General features: G+C 44.0%; 1 protein-coding gene across 5 annotated transcripts in view; it reads left to right on the forward strand.

Annotated features, from left to right (window-relative positions):
- Nucleotides 1–23,333, forward strand: part of NLRC3 (NLR family CARD domain containing 3) — a 65,299-nt gene that overhangs the window by 27,616 nt on the left and 14,350 nt on the right. For 3 of the 5 annotated variants that reach the window (XM_027859721.1, XM_027859722.1, XM_027859724.1), the window contains 11 exons: nt 1,533–1,616; nt 2,438–2,521; nt 3,350–3,433; nt 5,188–5,271; nt 6,108–6,191; nt 8,365–8,448; nt 9,741–9,824; nt 11,126–11,209; nt 14,959–15,042; nt 15,812–15,895; nt 16,945–17,028. In XM_027859721.1, the coding sequence (XP_027715522.1) occupies nt 1,533–1,616; nt 2,438–2,521; nt 3,350–3,433; nt 5,188–5,271; nt 6,108–6,191; nt 8,365–8,448; nt 9,741–9,824; nt 11,126–11,209; nt 14,959–15,042; nt 15,812–15,895; nt 16,945–17,028 (924 nt within the window). Of the gene's footprint in view, nt 1–1,532; nt 1,617–2,437; nt 2,522–3,349; nt 3,434–5,187; nt 5,272–6,107; nt 6,192–8,364; nt 8,449–9,740; nt 9,825–11,125; nt 11,210–14,958; nt 15,043–15,811; nt 15,896–16,944; nt 17,029–22,306; nt 22,366–23,333 lie in introns of all 5 variants that reach the window. The other 2 variants (XR_003568915.1, XR_003568914.1) reach the window with 1 other exon arrangement.

Raw genomic sequence — 23,333 nt, forward strand, 5'->3', positions numbered from 1 at the left:
GAGAAGGAAGGAAAGGAGGACAAGAGGGAGGGAGGATGGAAGAAAGGAAGGAAGGGCAGGAGGGAGGAAGGAAGGAAAGAATGAAGGGAGGGGAGAAGAATGTGAGGAAGGGAGGAAATAAGCATTTATTAAGTGCCCCCTATGTGCCAGGCACTGTGCTAAGTGTTTTACAAATATTTTCTCATTTAATCCTCACAACAGCACTGGGAGGTAGGTATTATTATTACTTCAATTTTACAGTTGAGGAAACTGAGGCAGACAAAGGTGAAGTAACTTGCCTAGGGTCATACAGCTAGTAAGTGTCTGAGGCCAGATATGAACTCAGGTCTTCCTGACTCTAGGCCCAGCTCTCCATCTACTGCCTCACAAGCTGCCTCTAAAATTAGGGTTCAGAACTCACTCGGGTCCAGAATAGACTACCACGAGAATATAATGTTGAAGAGACACAGCATGGCCTGGTAGATAGAGGGCGGGTCAGGGAGCCAAGAAGACCCAAGTTCAGCTCTTGAACTCCTGCCTATCCTAGCTGTGTGACCATGGGCACTTGTCACTTAACATCTCAGTGCCCCTGGGCCACCCTCTCAGTCTACATGTCACAGAGAAATTACTCTGCCCAGATGAAGAGCATTTCTATTAACATGCATTCCCCATACTGATAAAATTACAAGTCTGGACTCCCCCCACCCTAACTCCCCCCAGAAAAGACCATAAGGAAAATGCAGAGTACTTTGCAAGGTCAGAGGAAGGGAATGTTTTCAGCTAGAGGCATTAAGGAAGGCTTTCTAGAGAAGATGATTTTTCTTCTGGACCCAAATAAGTAGGCAGGTAGGTGGTGCAGTATTGGCACCGGCCTGGAGTCAGGAAGACTTGAGGTCAAATCTGGCCTCAGACACTTACCGGCTGTTTGACCCTGCACTTGTCACTTAATCTCAGTTTCTTCATCTGTAAAATGGGGATAATAACAGCCCCTATCTCCCAGGGTTGTGAAGCTCGAGTGAAATGATGATTGTAAAGCGCTTAGCACAGTGCCTGGCACATAGTAAATGCTATATAAATGTTAGCCATAATTGTTATTAAGATTGAAAAAGTTGGAGAAACAGGGGAAAACAGGCATTTGTTCCACAATTCATTATTGAGTGCGTGGGGATAAATAGATGAGAAGAAGCTAATTATTTGTGTCTTGTGTGGCTAGCTACATCAAATTGCTTGCCTTCTTAATGGAGGGGACGGGGAAGGGGAGAGAAAGAGAATTTAGAACTCAAAATTTGAAAAAAAAAGAATATTAAAATTGTTTTTACTTGTAATTGGGGAAAAAATTTAAAATATTTTAAAGAAGCTATTTAATTGAGCATAAACACCTAAAAAGCTAAGTGGTAACAAATACAAACCATAAATGAGTAAAACAGAAAAGAGGCTTGCCCAAATTGAGCCCATGGGTGTGGCTATAGGTGATGGGAGGAGGGGGGTAGTTACAAAAAGAGGTGGAGTGTGAAGATGCGGAAATGATAGTTCCTCTTTTCTTTCTTGGGCAGCTTGGCTGAGAATCAGATCCACAGCAAAGGGGCCAAGGCTCTGGCCAGATCCCTCCTGGTCAACAGAAGTCTGACTGTCCTGGAGTGAGTCTGCTGCGTTTCTGTATGAGACCGGAGCACTGGGTTCAGAATAGCTAGGGAACAGCAGCTAGTCCCCGTTTCTTCCGATCCGGTGAACCCAGCCAAGCACAGGGAGTTTTAGCAAAGGCCATTTTCTCCTTTTTCCAGGGGCCTCTGGTGGAAATTATCAGGTTTTCTGCCTGCCCACACACTGGGTCCCCAGATATAGGACAGTGACATAGGTCATCATTCTTCACCACTGCCTAGAGGGTGTCTGCAATCGCCTCCTTTCTCAGTGATCTGAGCCCTTCAAAGCAAGGAGTAGATAGTGGGGACTTTGGGCTTCTTGTCCTTCCCTGCTGTGGTTCCTCAACAGTTACAACACTAGCTGTCTCCCTCTGGGACCAAGATATCTTTTCTTCTTTTTTTTTTTTTTTTGTTAAGGTATCTGGTTCCTAGTCAGGAGATACCTTCTGCTCCTACGCCCAGGTCCACATTCTTTACTTAGGGGTGTTGCTAGGCATGTTTCCACACCCTGCAAGCCAGGCGGGTCCCTGGGCCTCTTTCTCCGAGTGTGTGTCTGGCCTCAGGGGAGCCCCTGGGTTTTTTCACAACAATCTCACTCTCAGGGACCCTCTCCTTCCCTGACCTTCACCTTCTCCCCTCCCCCAAACAAGCACCAGGACATGAAAGCCCAAACCAGCCCTTTAAGAGTCAATGATTTAAATGTTAAAGCCCATCCTAAAAGAACAAAAACACATCGGACCCTTCCTTGCTTTAATTTCCCTTCAGCAAACAGAGAGGAGGTTAACTTTGTTGTTCTTGCTATCTTGTTCTTCCACCAGTCTTCGAAGTAATTCCATTGGACCACAAGGAGCTAAGGCCCTGGCAGATTCTTTGAAGATTAACCGGGTCTTGGTGTCTCTGAGGTGGGTGTCAATGGTTCTTTTTGCCAAAAGATCTGTGCTGTGAGAGGGCCTAGGAAAGTCTGTCCCTTCAGGAACCACAAAGGGGGCAGAAGGAATTTCACTAAGTTAGCTGTCACCATACCAGCCCAAATCCCCTTGGGTGACCAGGCTAAAAAGTCATTCTGATGGCCAGACTTGTCTATTCATAGGGTCTTTTGGGGTCCATTGAATGGGAATTGCTAAGGGTGTCCTTCTCTAGGGTGGCTGGATGACCCCATCTCAAAGCAAAATCAAAGGAATGCAAACCATAGGGAATGTTGATAGAGTATCCTTAATGCATGGAGGATGCATGTATGGCATCGTGGATAGAGTACCACTCTGGAGCCGGAAGGACCTGGGTTCAAGTTCTGCCATAGACCCACAATAACTTGGTGACCCTAGACAAGTCTCAGTGCCCTAGGCACTCTCTAAGACTGTAAATTACAGAAAAGGTGACAACCTGTATTAGTAGAGGGAGCTTCCTCATCTGGAGATGCCCCTACCAATGAAATCTTGAGTCTGGTCCCCATCCCTTACCCTATCCCTACCCATTACATATATACACTGTCTCACTTCAGCCTCACAACATTGAGAGGGAGGAATTTTCCAATGAGAAAACTGAGTGATTTCTGCAGGATCATATATGTGTGTGTATATGTATATACATGTATGTATGTAGGTATATAGCACACACACACATATATATATATATATGTATGTATGTATGTATATGTAAGGATTTGATTCCAGCTCTTCTGTTCCTTGGGCCAACTCCAAGAGCCTTTGTTTCTGTACTCTTTCATACTGCAGCCTCCAGAATAATGCCATTAAGGACGACGGTGCCAAGTTCATCGCAGATGCCCTGATGGTGAACCACATGCTCTCCGTGTTGCAGTGAGTGTCTCGGAGTCAGCCCAGAGCCCCTAACATATTCTGTGCCCCTCCTTGTCTCCTGTAGACCTCTCTGCACATCTCCTATGAGCAGTAATAAGGGGTGGGGCATATTGGGTGGTCTCCGGGACTTTTTTTTTTGCTTTTTTTTGGTGAGGCAATCGGGGTGAAGTGACTTACCCAGAGTCACACAGCTAGTAAGTGTCAAGTGTCTGAGAGCAGATTTTGGAGTCAGGTCCTCCTGACTCCAAGGCCGGAGCTCAATCTACTACACCACCTAGCTGCCCCTCTCCAGGACCTTTTGACCAGAGTAACTGGTTTTTCCCAAGGTTCATTTCCCTGGAACAAAAACGAAATGTTAGGATAGAAAGACAAAAAGGGTACAAGCAATGACAATGGTTCAGTGTCCACTTTTGACCACCTCCTTCTGCTCTCAGAGAAGCTAAATGTTGCTTTTTGAAAAGAAATACAGGCCTTAAGAGAAACTGGAGGGCTCTCAGAAGAGAGTCTCTGGCCTAGAAATCTCCCTGGCTTCTAACAACCTGCAAGTGCTTAGTATTGGCAGGGCTCGGAGCTAAGGGCTGGAGAAACAAAGATAGAAATGCCCCAGGCCTTCCCCTCAAGGAGTCAATAAAAGGGGCAAAAATATACACACCAATAAATTTGATGCGATAATAATGGATATTTAGAAAAAACACTTTAACATTTGCAAGGTGCTTTACATTTATTATTTTGTTTGATCCTGGCCATAACTCCGTGACATAAGTGCTACGGGTGTTATCCCTATTTTATAGATGAGGAAACTGAATCTTAGATTAAATGACCTGCCAAGGTCACAGAGCAAGAAAATGTCAGTTAGGATTAGAATCTAGGCCATTTTGCCTTCAAGTCCTCACTCTTACACTATACTGCCCCCATGAGGCAGAACATATTAAAAGTAAAGGAGGGTACTCTAGGCCAAGTGTGCGAGGGTGGAGTCCAACAATGGTGTGTATTCAGGTTTTTTGGGGTCCCAAAGCAACTTCAGACTGGGAAGGATTACTATGTAGTCCGTACTGACTCTGTAAAAAAGAAACCTAAAATTCTTTATTGATGTATTTCGTTTTTACATTGGCTAAATTTTCCCTTGTGTCCCTCCCTTCCCTCTCTTCCCAGCATGCAAGTCTATATATTTTATTATATTTATATATTTTAAATATTATTATATAATGCATGTGTATTCTAATTTTAATTAGTATTTTTTATAATCTGTAATCATAATTTTAATGCTATTTCTTTTAAAGAAAAAGAGACAGAAGTTTTAAAAAATCAGCAAAACCAATGAATACAATTGACCAGATTGATACTTTGACCCTCAGCAAATGTTAGCTGGGCTACTGGAGATAGTTGTACAAACACATAGATGTCCATCCATCCATCTACACTTCCTGCTCCTTATTCAGGGTAGGATGACAGCTTCAGTGACTTACCTGCACCCTCATCCTATATATTTTGGTGCCCAAAAGGACTATCTTTCCTCACCTTGCTTATGGACCTGCTGCCCAATCCTGCTTCACTCCTATTCTCAGCTCCTCACTGCAATATCACACTGGGGCTCACACATAGGTATTTCCTAGAGAATCATAGGGGCATGGTTGCAGGGAGAAGGCAGTCATCCACTGACCTCCACCCTTCACCTCCACTCCCTGCCTGCCCAGTGCTTTGTCTAGACAGTGGCTGATGGATGGCATTTATGAGTAACTCTGACTCTTCCACAGCTTACAAAAGAATGCCATTGGCCCTCCTGGAGCCAAGCCGATTGCAGATGCCCTAAAGAAGAATGGGACCCTGAAGGAACTCATGTAAGGAATCCCCGAGAATGCTTCTATTTCTATAATGTTCCTTGGTACCAAGGTGTGTGAAAGTTGGACACTGGTGAAAAGTAAACAGGCTAAGTGGCCAGGGAACCAGAATGAAAGTCAAAAGACCTGGGATCTGCCAAGCCCAGGGTGGCTTCTGACTCCCTAAATGGTACTCAATGAGCCTCCGTCTCCCAAACTATCAAGTGGTATTTCCTGACTATATCATATGTAACCCAAGAATCCATGATTTCAGTGGGCAGTACTCCTCCCACCAGTAGCAATGGAAACCCTTCTGTGCACTAGAAGATGGTCTTTCCTAGATGTTATGGCTAAAGAGATTTGTTACCCATTGGGCAACCTTCTGGTGATGATGAAAAGCCTCTGAATTTAGCTAGGCTGATCCTTGGACAACAGAGGTGGCTTGTTACCTGGCCCGTACTTGAAGCCTTCCCAGCCTGAGAGGATTTACCAAGACTTGTCCTGGCTTTTAAATGCCTAGTGTCATCTCCATAATCTGATGAGGTATCAGAGAAAGCCTTTAGTGGAAGATTTTATAAACAGAGTACTCAAAAGGGAATCAAAGACAAGAAGTCGGCACTTTTGCCCCTTATTTTCTGTGAATGACTTGAACAGTGGCTCTTGGTCCACTAGGAGCTCTTGAGAGGAATGGCAACCATCTTTCTGGCTTTGTGAGCTATACTAACGGGGTTCCCTGAGTCATGGGAGGGAAATATAAGGAAATACAGTCAGAAGCACGTGGCTGCCTACCTGAAGAAGAGGGTGGGAGAGAAGGGGATGGGACTCTGGGCTCACTGCTATTACCTACTTGTTCTCAGGTTTTCTAGCAACAGTATTGGAAATGACGGCTCCAAAGCTCTGGCAGAGGCACTGAAGGTGAACCAAGGTCTTATCACCCTGGAGTAAGTTTGTCTGATGGAAAGTCAGGACCGTGCTCGCTGCTGGTGGCGGGCATGAAGCATGTATTCTCCAAGTGGGGCTCAAAGTGGTCTCTTTAGGGCTTCTTCAGGCAGGTTCAAGGTGGATTATGGGTTATGTTGGGCTGTGAAGAGAGAGAGAGAAACAGAGAGAGAGAGATGCAGTGACAGAAAGACAGAGAAATAGAGATTGAGATAGACACAGAGACAAAGGGAGAGAGATGGGGCGGGATGTATAGACTTCTAATCATACATTTTTTTTTTTTACCAGAAACTAACCAAGCATAGCCACAAAACACTGGGCAGTCCTTCAACCTGTCCCCATGTACAAAGTCTTTGCCGCTTCTTGCCAGTCTTTGTACCATTTCTCCTCTTTCCATGTGAATAGCATGGGTCAACTAGTCAAGAGGAGATCAAAGAGGGATGCTTCTGGAGTGATTCAGGTGTGGGGGGGGGTGGTCCTGAAGGGAAGCAAAGAGGGTAGATGGAGCCTCTGAAGTGGTCCATGGGCTGAGAAGTTTGAAAACCACAGATGTGCAGGAAAGGGAGTGGCCAACACAGAAAAGATATAATCATCTTTCCTCCCTCCCCAGGACCAGTTTGTGTGTGGTGCCACTATGCCTCTTGCCTACATGGTTTGTCTTGGGACCAGCCCTGTCTGACACCACCAAGGGCTCCTCCTAGTTCTGCAATGGTGTTGAGCATAGCCTAACCTCTGGTGGCGAAGGATCTGGATCTCTGTGGCCTAGACATTCAACGCATCTTCCATATGATTAAAGACCTGCATTTATAAAATATCACAGTAGTGCTGCATGGGGCAGTGTGATGAAACCAAGCTACCTGACCTCTACCAAAATCAGATCCATGACCAGAGCTGTCCCAATAACTCTTGGGTAGAATTGGAAGCTCCTACACACACATCAATCTATAAATCCCCCACTGTCCCTAAGGCACTTCTGATGGCCCTGCCTCTCCCTACTCCCACTCTCTTCAGGCTAGATGTTGTCTTATACAATCTCATTTCCTATCCAAGACTGCCCTTGGAGTTCATTTTGATCTGTCACCATGATAAATATGTTGGGAGGGAGCACAGAGTATTATTTGCCCTGGACTGCTGCTAATTCCCAGGATTTTCTGTCCATGACCTTGGTTTTATTAGTGCCTTCCTGGCTCCAGTCTGTGTGAAACCCTACATGCCCCATCTTTTCTGTATAAGAATCTCTAGGACCCACATCCAGTGTATTCTCTCCAAGGACTATAGCTGATAGCTCTCTAGGTAGGGTCAGATCACTGGGGATCTTTGAGCAAATCCATCCATTCTGAAGCAGCAGGCACCTAGCAGTGGGGTTTACTTTGGAGTTGGAGGCAAAGGAAGGAAAAGGGTAGGCGTACCGTCTATGGCCCCTTGGATACTGCTAGACCACAGTTTCCGAATCCAAGCTATACTGTGGGCTTGTCAAATATCTAAATCCTCCATGCTCTGCAACCTCAGTGCATGGATCTGAGCATCTTGGGGAGTGGAGAAGGCTACTGCTGGAGGAAGAACCAAATGCAGGGATGGGAAGCAGGAGGAAGAGACAGACATTTTAGTCTTAGAGATTCCTTGAAGTAAAGGCCTTGGACAGTAACCATTGTGCAGGAAGGGAAAAATTATCTGAAGCCATTTGTGTGTGTGTGTGTGTGTGTGTGTGTGTGTGTGTGTGTGAAACTGGTATAGACTCTAAGCTCCATGAGGGCAGGCACCTTGTCATCAACACTTTAGCTCTCCCTCAGTGCCACATGGGGCCCACAGCAGGTACAGGAATGAATGAATGAATGAATGAATGAATGAATGAATGAATGAATGAAAAAAGTATTTATTAAGCATTTACTATATGCCAAAATCTGTGCTGTGCTCTGAGGATACCCTCAAGGGGAGTAGCAGCCAGATTGGGGCAAAGTAAGAGGGATGATGAATGGGGTCACTGGGGCATAGATTAATTAATACATGCATGATAAATGTCTTGGATTGAACTGATTCGACTGGTGACTTTGGCCTCATCAGTGCTGTGGGCTAAGCAGAACTCACTCCTTAGCCATGGTGGGACACTGACTGCCCTGATGGCAGCCAGGCCAGGACTGCAGAGTGTAATGTTTTGCCTCCTCTCTCCGTCTTTAGCCTTCAAAGCAATTCCATCAGTGATGCTGGGTTGGCTGCCTTGACACGTGCTCTCTGCTCAAATCAGACTCTTCTCAGCCTTAAGTGAGTCTTAGTTCCTGTTATCCAACTGTGGATTCCCATTTCCCAAGGGCAATCTTCCTTGCAAGGGTCAAAAGGAACTGATTTATCTTTGTGGAGGTATCAGGACCCCACCCACACCCCCATGGGAAAGAAATCTGGAGGATGCCAGGGCCCACCAAAGGGTGAAGTATGTGCTGGAGCCCTGGCAAAAATCTCCTGGGTACTCACAGAAATGGACCTAGTAATCAGCTGCAATTACAAATCTCTTCCTTAGATTAGGGAAGAGTAGTATGGCCTGGGTTGTTTGGGTGACAGTGTGGTTCAGTGGAAAGAGCATTGTATTTAAAGTCAGATGACCTGGATTCAAATCCTACTACCTTTGTGATCTTGGGCCAGTCACATTCCCTCTCTAGGTCCCAGTTTCCTCATTTGTAAAATGAGTGGGCTGGACTATATAATCTTTAAAATTCTTACCAGTTGTAAGTCTGTGGTAAGAACACCACCCCAAAACAGCAAAATCTGCTTGTGGTACCACTTTCCCTTGGTGCCACTTCTCTCTGTTTCTCTGTCTATGTCTCTCTGTTTCTATCTCCCTCCCTCTCTTTTCCTCTCTCTCTCTCTCTCACCCTCTCTCCATTCTCTCTCTCTCTCTCCTCCTCCTCCTCCTTCTTCTTCATCTGTTCTTTATCCTTCTCTTTCTCTCTTTCCTTTCTCTCTTCTCCCCCCTCTCTCTTTCTCCCTTCTTTAGTTTCTATCCCTCCCTCTCTTTTCTCTCTCCCCTTCCCTCTCTTTCTGTCTCCATTCTTCTCTCCTCCTCCTCTTCCTCCTCCTTCTCCTTCTCCCTCTGTCTCTATCTCTCTCTGCCTCTGTCTCTTTGTGTCTCTCTGTCTCTGTCTGTCTGTCTGTCTCTTTCTCTTTCTCTCCCTCTCTTTTTCTCTCTCTTTCCTCACCAGGTAGACCAAGGAGGGGGGCGGCCAAAAGGCTTCCCAAGAACTTCAGAACCCTCAAGGTAGGGGAGTTGAGGAAGATGATGGTGATAGATAGAGCTGATGATAGCAGGCACAGATTTGGGAAGAGCTCTCTGTGTGTCTACTACTGTTCTCCCCTTAACCCCTCCTGCCTGGCTTGGCCAGTTCCTGCTCCTGCCTCTCTTTTCTGAGCCTGGCCTCCCACTCAGCCCTGTGGTTTGCCGGTCCTATGGACACCTAAGTTTTCCTGGGCCTCAGAAGGTAGAGGTGTCTAATATGGTGTCCTGGGGTGGGGGGAACTTCACTCCTCACTTTGAAATACTGGGTATCACTTTCTCTCCTTAGCCTCCGAGAAAACTCCATCAGCCCAGAGGGAGCTCTGGAGATCGCAAGTGCTCTGCGCAGCAACCAGGCCCTCCAGAACTTGGAGTAAGTCAGGTCTCAGGGGAGGAGGGCTTGGTGAGGGAGAGGGTAGTGGAAGGAAGGGGGCATTAGCTTTTTCTTTAAGATGGTTTATATTATTTTTGTGTCACCATAAAACCAAAGAAACTCTCTCTTGGGAATTTCATCCTCCCTGGTCTGTCTAATAGTTGGTTCTCCCTGAATGGGCATAAGAGGGACTAGGAAAGAACAGTGACCCTCCCTGACTTTACCTCACAATATCAGGGAAAGGGACTGAGGTTTCAAGACAGAAGACATGGGTTTTAGTCCAGCTCTGCCATTAACTAGATCCATTATTGTAGCAAGTCACTTTTGTATTTGTTTCGCCCCCCCCAGCACACCACACAGGATCTGGCTCATAGTAGGCACCTAATAAATGCTTGTTGATTGATTGGTTAAAACCACCTCACCTGTCTGAGCCCTAGTTTCCCCATATGTGAAATGGGTATAATATCTGCCTTGCCTACCTCGGATTGTGACAGTAAATAGAAATCTTCAAGCAGCCTTTGAAAGTCACAGAAGTTGCTATAGATCGGTGGTGTCAAACTCAAATAGAAACAGAGCCCTTCGGGCCACAAAAGAACATAACTTAGGTTATGTTGTATTTTTATTTATTTTGTTAAACATTTCCCAGTTACATTTTAATCTGGTTCAGTTGCACTCTGGAGTTTTGCAGCCTATGGTAGTGACTCTGACATCTATGCAGAATGGGGTGACTCGACGAGAAGAACATAAATTCTAAAAGAAGAGGGATTTAGCTTAGCCATAAGAAAGAACTTTTTTTTAAAGAGCAGACTAACCCTGGAATGAGTCAATAAGGGAAGCTGTGAAATCATTTTTCCAGGAGAGTTCTAAGTAGAGATCAGACATCAATCTAGTCCTCTGGAAGGGCTTTCAAATAGGCAAGCTCCATGCAGTCATAATAATTAATAGCTATTTAACAAAACACTTCCCTTACAACAATCTTGAGGGCTTGGTACAGCTATTTCCTCATTTTATAGATGAGGAAAGAAGCTCAGAAAAGGTCGAGCAACTTGCCTATAGCCACACCGCTAATGAATGTTAAAGCCAGAACTTGAACCCAGGTCTTTGATGTCCTTAAATCGATGATATAATCCATTCCCTAGACTGCTCTCTCCGAAAGGTCTACTGTCTGGAATTCATAACAAGGCAGGGAGTTAGGTCCAAAGGGAGAGCGAACTTGTGTTTGGAAGAACTACAAGTAGGTAACGAATAACTGAGCCCTGGACTGTGCAATTCACATTTTGTGTTCCTTTGCTCTTACTTAGCCTGACAGCCAATCTTCTCCATGATGAGGGCACGCAGGCCATTGCAGCAGCGGTGAAAGAGAATCGAATCCTCAGAACCCTCCAGTGAGTTTTCTCCTTCGCACATTATTTAAGTCTTCCCTACACCCCACAACCCCCAATTTCCATCATCCTTATCAAAAAGTATTCAGTAATTGTCAGGCCCACTCCATACCACATTGGGAAGTAAACAGAGGTCCAGTGGACATTCCAACTCCCCCTCCCCCCAGCCCCCACTCTGCACTCCTAAACACAATGCTGGCCTTCCCCTCCTCCTTCCTTTCTCTCACTCCCTTCAGTATCATACATCCCTTTGTCACAGAGGTAACTGGGTGACCCAATGGATAGAGCACTGGGCCTGGAGTTGGGAAGATCTGAGATCAAATCCTGCTTCAGATACTTCTTAGCTGTGGGACTCTGGCCAAGTCACTTTACTTCTGTCTGCCCCAATTCTCTCAACTGTAAAAAAAAAGGGGGGATTATAATAGCACCTACCTCTCAGGGTTGCTGTGAAGCTCAAATAAGATAATAATTATACAACATTCAGCATAGTAGCTGCACATGGTAGGGCCCTAATAAATGTCTGTCCCTTCCTCTTTCCTGATCTCTAGTCTGATGATCTATATCTTGCCCAAGGTTGCTGACTATTTAACCTTCTCAGGTGACATAGCAAGTCATTTGCCCATTCCAAGCTTCAATTTCCTCGTCTTTAAAGTGAGTGTTCATGGGCAGTCAGGTGGTGAAGTGGAGTCAGGCCCTGGAGTCAAGAGAACCTGAGTTCAAATCTGGCCTCAGATACTTACTTGCTATGTAACCCAGGGCAAGTCACTTAACCCCAATTGCCTAAAAAAAATAGATAAAATAAAGTGAAAGTTCAGACTAGATGATCCTTAAGGCCCCCTCAAACTCTAAATCCTGTGGACTTTCTTTTGAGAATGCTTTCAGTTACACCCTCCCCCCACCCAGAGTATAGAACCATGGGCACTGAGTACCCATAGAGAGGATTGGCCCTGGGGCAGCCCACATTTGAGCCTTTGAACTAGGGTGGACCATGATAAATCAGGGATCAGTAACATCACCAGGGCAGAGCACTGACTCCAGAGAACATGGAGAAGGCATAATGAGAACCATAATTGTGACCATCCATGCTTCCCCTTGGTTCTCTTTCCATGGTGATCTGGGCTGACAAGGCAAGATGGAGTATGTTTGGCTCTGAAGTTGGTGCTAAAGTCACAATTCAAACCCCACCTCTGGCACTACCTGTGTAACCTTAAGCCAGTCACTTAACCTCCCTGGGCCTCAGTTTCCTTATCTGCAAAATGAGGCAGTTCAACTAGACATCTTCTGAGGGTCCCTTCCAGATTTTGCTCCATGAAACTGGAAGCAAGGAGAGATTGGGTCAGCCCTGGGAAATGAAAGCAGGGCTGACAAAACTTTGTCATTAGTAATGATTTTGGAAAAATTTATATAAGTTTTACTGTGATAACTCACTATAAGGTGGAGGTACTGCTGGGTTCTCAAAGGTTATCCCACAAGAACACAAAGCTCTGCTAGGTCCTACCAACCTCTGTGTGTGTGTGTGTGTGTGTGTATGCACGCGCACACATGTGTGTATATGTATGTGTATATATGTATATATGTGCATGTGTGTATGTATGTATGTGTATATATATGTGTATATGGATATGCATATATGCATATGTATATGTATATATTATATGGAGCTGGTGACAGACTATCTGTCATATAAATACCAGCCTCATTAATTTTTTTTTACTCTTTAAAAAAATTTTTTTTACTATTAATTTAACCATCATTAACAAACACAAACATTTCAATATCCAAAGAACAAAAAGAGGATTTTATATATAACTGTGTACTTCCAATAGGTACAATTTTAAAAAGCATATATTAAATTTAACACAGTAGTAACAAAGCTGCCCCATTTGTGTCCCTTCTGCATTTTGTTTTCTTTCAAGTATATTGATTATTTTCCTTTTTCTTCCTTTCGCTTCTTTCTTTTCTTTCCTTTCTTTCATCATGGCTTTCAGGAAGACCAATAATTCTTAAGTTATCTCTCCTGGATCCATTTTCCAGGTCAGTTGTTTTTCTAAAGAGATATTTCCATTGTCTTCTATTTTTTCATTCTTTCAGTTTTATTTTATAATCTCTTGATTTCTCACAGAGTCATTAGCTTCCAATTGCCCAGTTCTAATTTTTAATGAATTGTTTTCTTCAGTTAGCTTTTGTACCTCCTTTTCCATTTGACCCATTTTTAGGTAGTTGTTTTCTTCATTTTTTTTCCATTTTGTCAATTGTATTTTTAAAGGAATTGTTCGATTTTCCTTCTACCTCTCTTGTTTAACTTTTAAAATCCTTCTTGAGCTTTTCCAAGAAGGCTTTTTTGGGCTTGAGACCAGGTGATATTCCCCTCTGAGGTTTCAAATGTGGGTATATTGACAATGTTGTCCTCACCTGAATTTGTGTTTTGATCTTCCCTGTCACCAAGATATTTCTCTATGGTTATTGTTTTTCTATGTTGCTTCTTGCTCATGTTCTTTGCCTTTTTTCTGGCTTTTAAAGTTGATCTCTGCTTCTGGGGCACAAGGGTCACTGTTTCAGGCTTCTTGTGCTGGGGGCTAGGGACCTGGTTACTGGTTTGCTGAGGTGGGGTTTGCCATTGGCTTACTGGGACACCTCCCTTCCTGTACTGGTCCCCTTCAGCCACAGCAAGAAGGACCTTTCCCATTAATGCCTCTAGCCTCACAAGCTAAAAGACTGCTGTGACTTGTCTTTCTGCTGACTCTACTATTTCACGATTTTTCCTGTGGCAATATATCTCTGGGTTTTTCAAGGTCAATAAGGGATGGTGAGAGCAACTTACTGCTTACTCTGCCATCTTGGCTCCTGGAGGTCCAAATAGGTGACTTTCAAACAGTCTGTGGGCAACTAGCTCCAGGAGCAGCCTCTGCTGCTGCTGCTGCTGCTGCCATGACTACTGCTGCTGATTCAGTCACTCGAAAGTCTTGCTCCTGCTTTGCTGGTCCTGGGCTGTATTGGCATGCCCTGCAGACCTGTGCTGGACTGTGCTTCTCTCTCACCCAGTTCTGACAGACTCCTCCTGCTGCCCTTCTAAGTTGTCTCTAGCATCTGTGGGCTGAGAAGACTGGAAATCCCCACTGCTGCTAATGATTCAGTCCCCTGAGGCCTGCTCTGGCTTTGCTTAGGCCAGGTCTGTGCTATGCCCTGCAGCCTGGATGCTCCTCTCTCAGCCCGGTGTAACAGACATTTCCTGTTGACCTTCCAGGTTGTCTTAAGCTGGAAATCTGCCTCACTCTATCTCTTTGTGGGTTCCGCCATTCTAGAATTTGTTCAGTCACTTTTTAGAAGTATTTGAAGGGATTTGGGGGAGAGCTCAGGCAAGTTCTTGCTTTCACTCCACCAACTTGTTTCCACCTCCCTTTTCTTTCCTTTCTTTCTCTTTTTTCTTCTTTCCTCCTTTTCTTTCCCCTTTCTTCCTTCCTTCCTTTCTTTTTTGACCTCTGTATCACTATCCACTAACTTCCTCCCCCATTCCCACCTTCCTTGCAAATACAAGCCCTGTGGTAGGATACATATAGGTAGGCAAAATACATCAACACATTAGCCATGTCTGAAAATATAAGACTCATTCTTCACCTCTAGTCCATAAGCCCTCTATAAGAAGTACCTCATCTTCTCAAGTGAGGATTTCCCCTGGTACCTTCAGGTCTTGGCTCAGCTCTCTGAGGCCACATTATCACTTATTATGTTTCCTGGTATCTTACCCTATGTAGTTTACAATGGAACTTCATCCAGGCCAAAGCTGCCAAGGCCCTGGGCCAAGCACTACAATTCAACCAAAGCCTGACCAGCTTAGAGTAAGTATGTGACATTCCTCACCGGGAAGCTGGGAAAGATGTATGCAGGCAGGAACAGGCTAACTATGGCTAGAGAGGAAAACCAAGCAATTGTGGAAATGGCTGTCAGCAGTGCTGTAGGAAATGCTAGCCCTGAAACCAAAAAACTAAAGCTTTTTCAAGCACCAGCTTGTATATCGGTCACTTAAATGCCCAGAAATTAACCAGGATCTACTGCTTTCTTCCAACCCAAAAGACAATGTTGTGACTCTGATTCACTAGAATGATATGGAGCCAGGAGTTCTTTTAAATTTAATTTTCTGTGGAATATTATTAACAAAAAACAAGCTTGGACAAAAAAATGCATTTTACTTCAATTCTTCTCTATCTTATTAAGTATAGTGAACCACAGAATCTTTCTTTGACAGCTTAAGATCTTGAAGGGACTCCGGGACACCATTTTGAAGATCAGTTATATGTTTCTATGGATAGAGAGTTAAAAGTCTCAGAGAGGACCCCAAAACATCTTCTGGAGGATTAAAAAATTAGTAAAGCTAGATTTTATATTAGCTTGTTTTCTTATCATTTGCTATTTTTCCAAAAAGTAGAGACCTTTGAGTTCCAGGTTGGGGTTAAGGTTATTAGATTCTGGTTAACTGAGGCTTTACTACACATACTAGTTATGGTCTGGTAGATACACCCAATCTGGACTTAAGTACTAGCTCGAGTAGCGTGGCAGTGGCTGAGACATGGAAAGCAGGGAATCATGGGGGGACTTACTGTGTTACAGTTTGCAGGAAAATGCCATAGGAGATGAAGGCGTGATGGCCCTCGCCAGGGCACTGAAGATGAACACAAGCCTCACAGCTCTCTAGTAAGTCTTTAGGTTATATAAACTAACGGTCAAGCCCCATTCCTCCTTTTTACACAAATTTTTTTTCTGTTTGCCAGTCAAAGAAATTGTTTTATTAGGTTGTTGCAACTGGCATAAGTTAAGGAAGGGAAAACGAGCCATTTAGAAGGTAGGCATCAAAGAAGGAGGAGGGAAGTCTGTTCGCCTCAGCGTTTCTTGGACAGTCCCTCTGGTTCCCTATATCTTTCCTCTTTAATTTTAGTCCCTTCCCTCTGAGACTACCTTTTTGGTACATAGTTGTTTATATGTTTTTCCTCTATTAGACCGTGAACTCCTTGAGAGTGGGGAATGTCTTTAGCCTTTCTTTGTATCCCCAGTGCTTAGCACATAGTAGGCACTTAATAAATGCAAATTGACTATTTGATTCTAATCTCAGGATTCAGGCATGCTGCAGCAGTAAGGGAAATCTTTGAGCAAAATGATCTATTAATTCAATTCAACACACATTAAGTCCCAACACTGTGCTTGGCATTGGGGAGATACAAAAACAGGTATTATATAGACCCAGATCTAAAGGAACTTACAATCTATTTTTGGTGAAGCACAATGTACTTACTACAATGTATATATATATAACTCTGATAGAAGGGAGAAGGTAATAAATGCATTGGAGAGGTCCAAAGTGCTTTGGGAAATTTGAGGGGGAGAGCCAAGGAGGAGTGTGCTGGTAAATGTTTAACAACTGAGTCTCCAAAAATGCATGACCCACTTTTAAGTTTAATCTGCATTATCATTGCTTTCTTAAGTCTAGATACATGAAAAAAACAAATCGAGCTTTGGCTTGTAGAGTTTGTCGATTTGCAAAGTGTAAAAAAACTATGCTCTCTCCACGTGGAACGAGCTGGCTCCAGCACACTCCCATCTTCCATTATTGTACATTATTGGTAATTAGGTCAGAAAATTAAGTATTTGTTATAATTGAAATAATAACTAAAAATTCAGTTTGGGGCAAGAAATGAAGAGGCAGGACAGATTTGCTTGTCTTCCATTAACTATACCATTTCTTGTAGTCTTCAGGTGGCATCTATTGGTGTGCTTGGGGCCCAAGCCCTAGGTGAGGCCTTGGCTGTGAACAGGACCTTGGAAATTTTGGAGTAAGTATATTAGTCATTAGGGCTGCAGCCTCTCATACAAAGTACCTGCGTTGTTGACTCAAGAAGCTTGGATGTGAATTTACATATCGAGTCAAAGTCAATCAGCATTTATTAAGTGCTTATTGTATGCCAGACACTGTGCTACCAGCAGGCAGTCCTGACTCCCAAGGAACCCACAATCTAATGGGAAGAAAACATGCAAACAACTATCTACGATAGATGGGATAAATTGCAGCTAACCTTAGAGGGCAGACACAGGCATTCAGGCAGATCCGGAAAGGCTTCTTGCAGAGGGTAGGATTTTAGCTGGGACCTCATGGAAGCCAGGGAAACCAGAAAGCATAGAAGAGGAGGGAGAGAATTCCTAGCTGGGGAGGAAACCAATGAAAACACCCCGAATCAGGAGACTGAGTGTCCTGAATGAGCAAGGAGGCTAGTGTCAGTGGATTGCATGGAGAGGAGTAAAATGTAAGAAGGCATAGTTCTGATGGAAGACAGATTCCTCATATATGGTGAGGTCCTCCAGATGTTATTTGCGGATGACATTGTACTGATTGAATCAATTCCCCCAAATGCTACGTAGCCTTCCAAATGAGGCCCACGGCTACTCAAAAAAGTGTACCCTAACATCACCCAGGAAAAACTATGTGAATAAAAAATACCTACTGAGGGATTGTGGGAAGATGTCTGCATACTAGGACACTGCTGTGCCAGGTACTATGCTAAGCTCTGGGGATACAAAGAAAGGCAAAAAAACAGTTCTTGTGCTCAAGTCTGATGGGGGAGACAACATGCAAAGAACTGTGGATCTACCAACAAGATACATACAGAATAAGATGCGGCTGGTTTCAGGAGAAGGCACCAAAAATAAGGAGGGCTGGGACAGGCTTCTTGGAGGAGGGAGGACCTTAGCTAAGACTTGGAGGAAACCAGGGGAAGCTGGGAGGCAGAGATAACAGAGACAGGGCCAGACATGGGGGGCAGCCAGTGAAAATGGTGGGAATGGGGAGATTGTTATGTGGGAGGAACTATAAAGCTAGGAAGAAAGATTATAAAGGTAGGAAGGGATCAGGTTATGAAGGACTTTAAAAAACAAAACACAAGATTTTATATTTGATCTTGGAGGTATCAGGAGCCCCTAGAGTTTTTTTGAATAGGGGGTAGTGATGTGGTCAGAGAGAGAATCCAGGAGGAATGACCTCCAGGATCAAATGCAAAATATTCTCATAACCTCCATGAACGCTGTGATACAGTGACACTGGCCGCCTGACCGTTCCCTCTCTCCTGACTCCAAGCTGTGTGACTTCAGGCAAGTCATCTAACCTCTGTCTGCCTCAGTTTCCTTTACTGTAAAATGGGAATAATAATAGCACCTATCTCCCAGGTTTGTTGTGAGAATTAAATGAAATACTATTTATAAAGTTCTTAACACAGTGCCTGGAACAAAGGAAGCACTTAATAAATCTTGTTTCCTTCCTCCTTCCTTGAGGCTGGTGATAAGGAGCCACTGGAGTTTATTGAATGGGAGGTAGGAGTGGTAGTGGTGGACATGGTCGTACCTGCACTTCAGGGAAATGAATTTGCCTTTCTTTTTTTTTTTTTTTGGTGAGGCAATCGGGGTAAGTGACTTGCCCAGGGTCACACAGCTAGTAAGTTTTAAGTGTCTGAGGCCAGATTTGAACTCAGGTCCTCCTGACTTCAGGGCCAGTGCTATATCTATTGGGCCACCTAGCTGCCCCCAGGAAAATAAATTTGACAGCTGAGTGGAGGGTGGGCTGGAATGGAGAGAGACTTGAAGCAGGGAAAGCAACCAGCAGGTTACTACTGCAAGAGTCCAGGCATGAGGTGATGAGAGTAGTGGCAGTGTCAGAGGAGAGAAGGGGGAATATACTAGAAATGTTAGGAAGGACAGGATGTGGCAGCTAATTGCATATGGGAGGTGAGAGAGAGGAGTTGAGGATGACATCTGGATTGTGAGCCTGGGTGACCGGGAGATGGTGGTACTCTTGACAGTAATATAGAAGAAAAGAAGTGGGGAGGCATTACAGGGGCGGGGGGACAGGACATAATGAGTTTAGTTTTAGATATGTGAAAGTTAAGATGTCTATGATACATTCAGTTCAAAATGTTCAATTGGCAGTTGGAGAGATAAGACTAGAGGTCAGAAGAGAGGTGAGGGCTAGATAAATAGATTTGAGAATCATCTGCATGGAGATGATCGTTAAATCCATGGGAGTTGTTGAATCACCAAATGAAATAGTATAGAGGGGAAAAAGAAGAAGGTCCAGAACAGAGCCCTGTCTGGGGCTATCTTCTTATCTGGGGAACACTCAGAGTTACAACCAAAGATCCAGCAAAGGGGACTGAGTAGGAGAGGTCAGACAGTTTTCATTTAGAGACAACATACAGAATCTTACCTGTCCCTATTCCAATCCTTTGTTGTCTGTTTGTTTGTTTTTGTCCATGAGGTTTGCTACATTTGTTCCTCATTTTCTGCTTTTGTACCTACTGTCTAAGTTGACTCACTTCAGTCTATGAAAATGTTTAGCTGGGACCTGGGTAGGACCTGCTAATGGGAACAATGACACTTGCCCCTCAAGTATGACGTATACAAGTCTAGCCACTTACGAGGGGTTTAAGAATGTTGTCTCTGTAAGGCACAGGAATCTAATCCTCTGATTGGGTTAGCCCTGCTGCTGGTAATTGGAATGACAGCAATAGCACTGGAGAGGTGCTGTCTCATCTGGGCCTCTGGATTCACAAGAGTTGCTTCTCCTGCCATGGTTGGTCCTTTTTTCTTTCCCCGTGTGTTGTCCCTTAATAGTACCTGAATGTATATAGCATCTGGGTGGGTCTGTATTCTCATAAGGACACATTTTTCCTATGGATATCAGCCAGTTAGATTTATACACACCGAGCATCATGGTAATGTAAAAGAACATTTACTAAAATAGAAATGCAAGATAAATAACAATCAGCAACAGCAGCAAAAAGGCATCAGGTTTCTTGGTGCAATGACAGCCTCATAATTACTAATACCTGAAATAGATTTTGTTACAATGTCAAAGTTCGAGGAAAAGCTGCTATTGCCCCATTTTCCCCTCCCTCCTCTCTCTCTCTCTCTCTCTCTCTTTCTCTCTCTCTCTCTCTCTTTTTCTCTCTCTCTCTCCTTCCTTCTCTCTCTCCCTCCCTTTCCCCCTCTGTCCCTCCCTCATATTTTTTTTGGCATATCTCTCTTCTGGCTCTGGCTCAAATCCCCTCATGCCTCCTCCCTCTTGAGATTCTGCTGCCAGCCTCTCACAGGACACACTGCAGATGCTTCTGCGCAAACAGTCTGAATTCAAGTAGTGTCATCTCCTATTGCGTTTTGCACTGGCTTGTGGAGAATGAAGTCCTTTTCACTGATTGTCATAGTGGATGAATCACTGGAACAGGAGTCGGAGAGACCTTGGTGTGACTCTGGCTTCAGATATTTGGTTCTGTGGGAAAGTCACTTAACCTTTCTCAGCTTCTGTTTCCTGTAAAATGGAGAAAATAATAGTACCTCCCTCTCAGGGGTTGTTTTCAGGATCAAATGAGATGATATATGTAAAGCACTTTCAAACCTTAAATTGCTCCATAAATGTGAGCTATTGTTACTATACCCTCTCCTAATAAATAATTTGTAGTCCTTGAAAATTTTTTTTACCCAATACAAAGGTACAGCTATAAATGCATATCATAAACATTAATTGGCATATAGTGTAATCACAGGCCATTATCTCAAATACACAATATAAATCTGCAGCAGCATAGAGCATGTGCAGAAACACAATATGTGCTCCTATAGTGATAGCTCATATAGCAAAGAGGTAAACTACAAACCTAATACATGGGTCATGTACTACATATAACATCAATACATGGCACATAGTATATCCCATCACTGAGCATCATCTGGCTACATGTGTGACCTCCTCTCCATGACTCCTGAAGTGTTCTAAGCCAGCCTGATCACCAGACAGTCTCGTACTCCCATAGTGACCTCCTGTCAGTTCTGCACCCTTAGTATCCTCAGACCTACTGGTCTACAATCCGAATCCCAAGTTAGTGAATAGTTCAGGAAGATTATCACTGTCTCTAGCCTCCAATGAGTCAAGTACCTTGGGTGGCTTTTGTTCCCTTAGGGCCTTCATGGCTGGAGAATTAGGCAGAAGAGCATCAGTCTGCATTCAGCCCTCCTTTTTGGACCTACGCGGCCTCATCTGACTTTTCTGATTTCCCACCTCACCTCCAGAGGGTGCCAGCATGCAATTCCTTCTTCATCTGAGCCCTCTCCATATGAAGCACCATCACCTAAGACTAACAGTCCATCTGTGAGAGATGGTCCCTTCTTGGAATGCACTTGGCTGATTCTTTATTGCACTTTTCCTCTTTATCAATAAGATGTCAGGTTAACCATTTGGTAAACTGTCAGATTGCTCAATCTTTCAACTACTTAGAATAAGATAACTCACCATCAGTCTATTAGCTTGTGTTTTCTCTGAATGCCAAGATTTCTTTGTAGGATTTTCATCCTTTTGTCTCTTTTAACTCTTGTGGGAATTCCTGATCACAGACTCAAGCATCTTATTGCCACTTGTTCCTCTCTGACCCTTTTTGATCTGAGGACGTAACTGGACCATAGTCTTCCTTCAGCCTATCTCTTAGCAGTGAGGCGTGCTGGTTGTGATTCTCTTTTGAGACCCCAGAGTACGAATCAGGAGGTAACTGTGGCTCTCATCCAAACATCGGCAGGTACAGAGTAAAGCCTGTGGTGTCATTCTTGATAGCATTATATGTATGTACTAAAAAGGACACATGTTGATACCACTAAGCCTTCTGTTCATGGTCCCCAAAATGTGCAGTTATATACAACTAAAATACTCAAGCATTGGATCAACTCAAGGATATTAAGGTGTGCTTTTGAGTTTCTTGCTTTCTGCCAAAATCAACCCATCCTTGAGTGAGAGACATTTTCAAAGTCTCTGTCTTGGCAAGACTGGATCCTTACAAGGAAGCCATACGTGACAAAATACTTTTCCCACAATACCTTGGCAACTGTAGCAGTCTTCTGATTTCTCTGAACTCATTCAGAAATCATTTATTAAACGCTGAGATATTGGGAATACAAAGACAAAAATAAAACAGTCTCTGCCCCCAAGGAACTTACGTTCTTGGTTGACTGTGCCTATACCTACTGGGTGAAATGCTCTATCACCATTAGGATGTTGCTTATATTCTTCCTATCTTCTTCCAGAAATTAAAAAAGGCTACACACACAAACTCCACTGGCTTGCTGGTACTTCAACTTGCCAGGTAAGCATGTGTTGGGAGCACTTTCTTTTGAACCCAGTGAGCATACACCTCACAGAATCTGCTGCCATCTTGTGTTTACTAGCTCTAGAGTGGCTTGTGTTCAAAATCACTTTCACAGGCAACCATTAAGTGGTATGCCTTGGAAAACACTAGGATGGATCAGGTTGGATTAGCTCTAATCCAGTACAGTCCTCTATTGTATAGTTCCAACTTCTGCCATTTTCTCAATGGCTTAGTGTCCTTTGGGAAATGATGCCCAAGTACCCAAGGGCCATGACTTTGTTTTTTGGCTTGTAGTACCTCTCATGTAGTTGCTTTCACTGCTAGTCATCCAAGGATGCTTGAAGCAAGGGGAGTTGGTCCAACACATCAAGATTTATATCCAGTGGAGGCCCACTCTTTGACAGAAATCTTGTACGTTCAGCCACACTTTCATGTGTCAATAGTCCAGTTCTCTGTGGGTCATAGAGTGCCTCCATCCCCTTTTATGGGGGTAAAGATGTCCTCATAAAGGTGTCTTTCCTGGCCAGTAGTGCATGCTGACCCTGTGGTTAGTTCTATGACCCATCTCTGGCAGGCAGTATCCAACTTAGTGCTAGTCAGCATTGGATTACTCCCTATCAATACTTAGAATTGAGGTCTGGACATATAATTCACATAGTCTCAAAACTCATTGCCCATACAAGGGCTAGATCTCTGTGGACTGAATGAAAGGACTACCTCTATTTGGATTTATCAGAGTGAGCTTGAAATTCCCTAGGGAAGATGTGGGTGTCACCAAGAAGATGGGCATTGTGGCCCTGGTATATATCCAGGCTTGTCAAACATTTCTGGAGTGATGATCAGACCAACTCCAGCCTGTTCGAAGTTCTGTGACAGCCCACTTCAAAGCCAACATTTTCAAATCAGCCCTTGGAAAGGTCAGGCATCACTGGGGTGGATTTTGTGTATTGCACAGTAGGGACACC

The sequence above is a fragment of the Vombatus ursinus genome, unplaced genomic scaffold, assembly GCF_900497805.2.
Source record: "Vombatus ursinus unplaced genomic scaffold, bare-nosed wombat genome assembly UNPS02014171.1, whole genome shotgun sequence".
Taxonomy (NCBI): Eukaryota; Metazoa; Chordata; class Mammalia; order Diprotodontia; family Vombatidae; genus Vombatus; species Vombatus ursinus.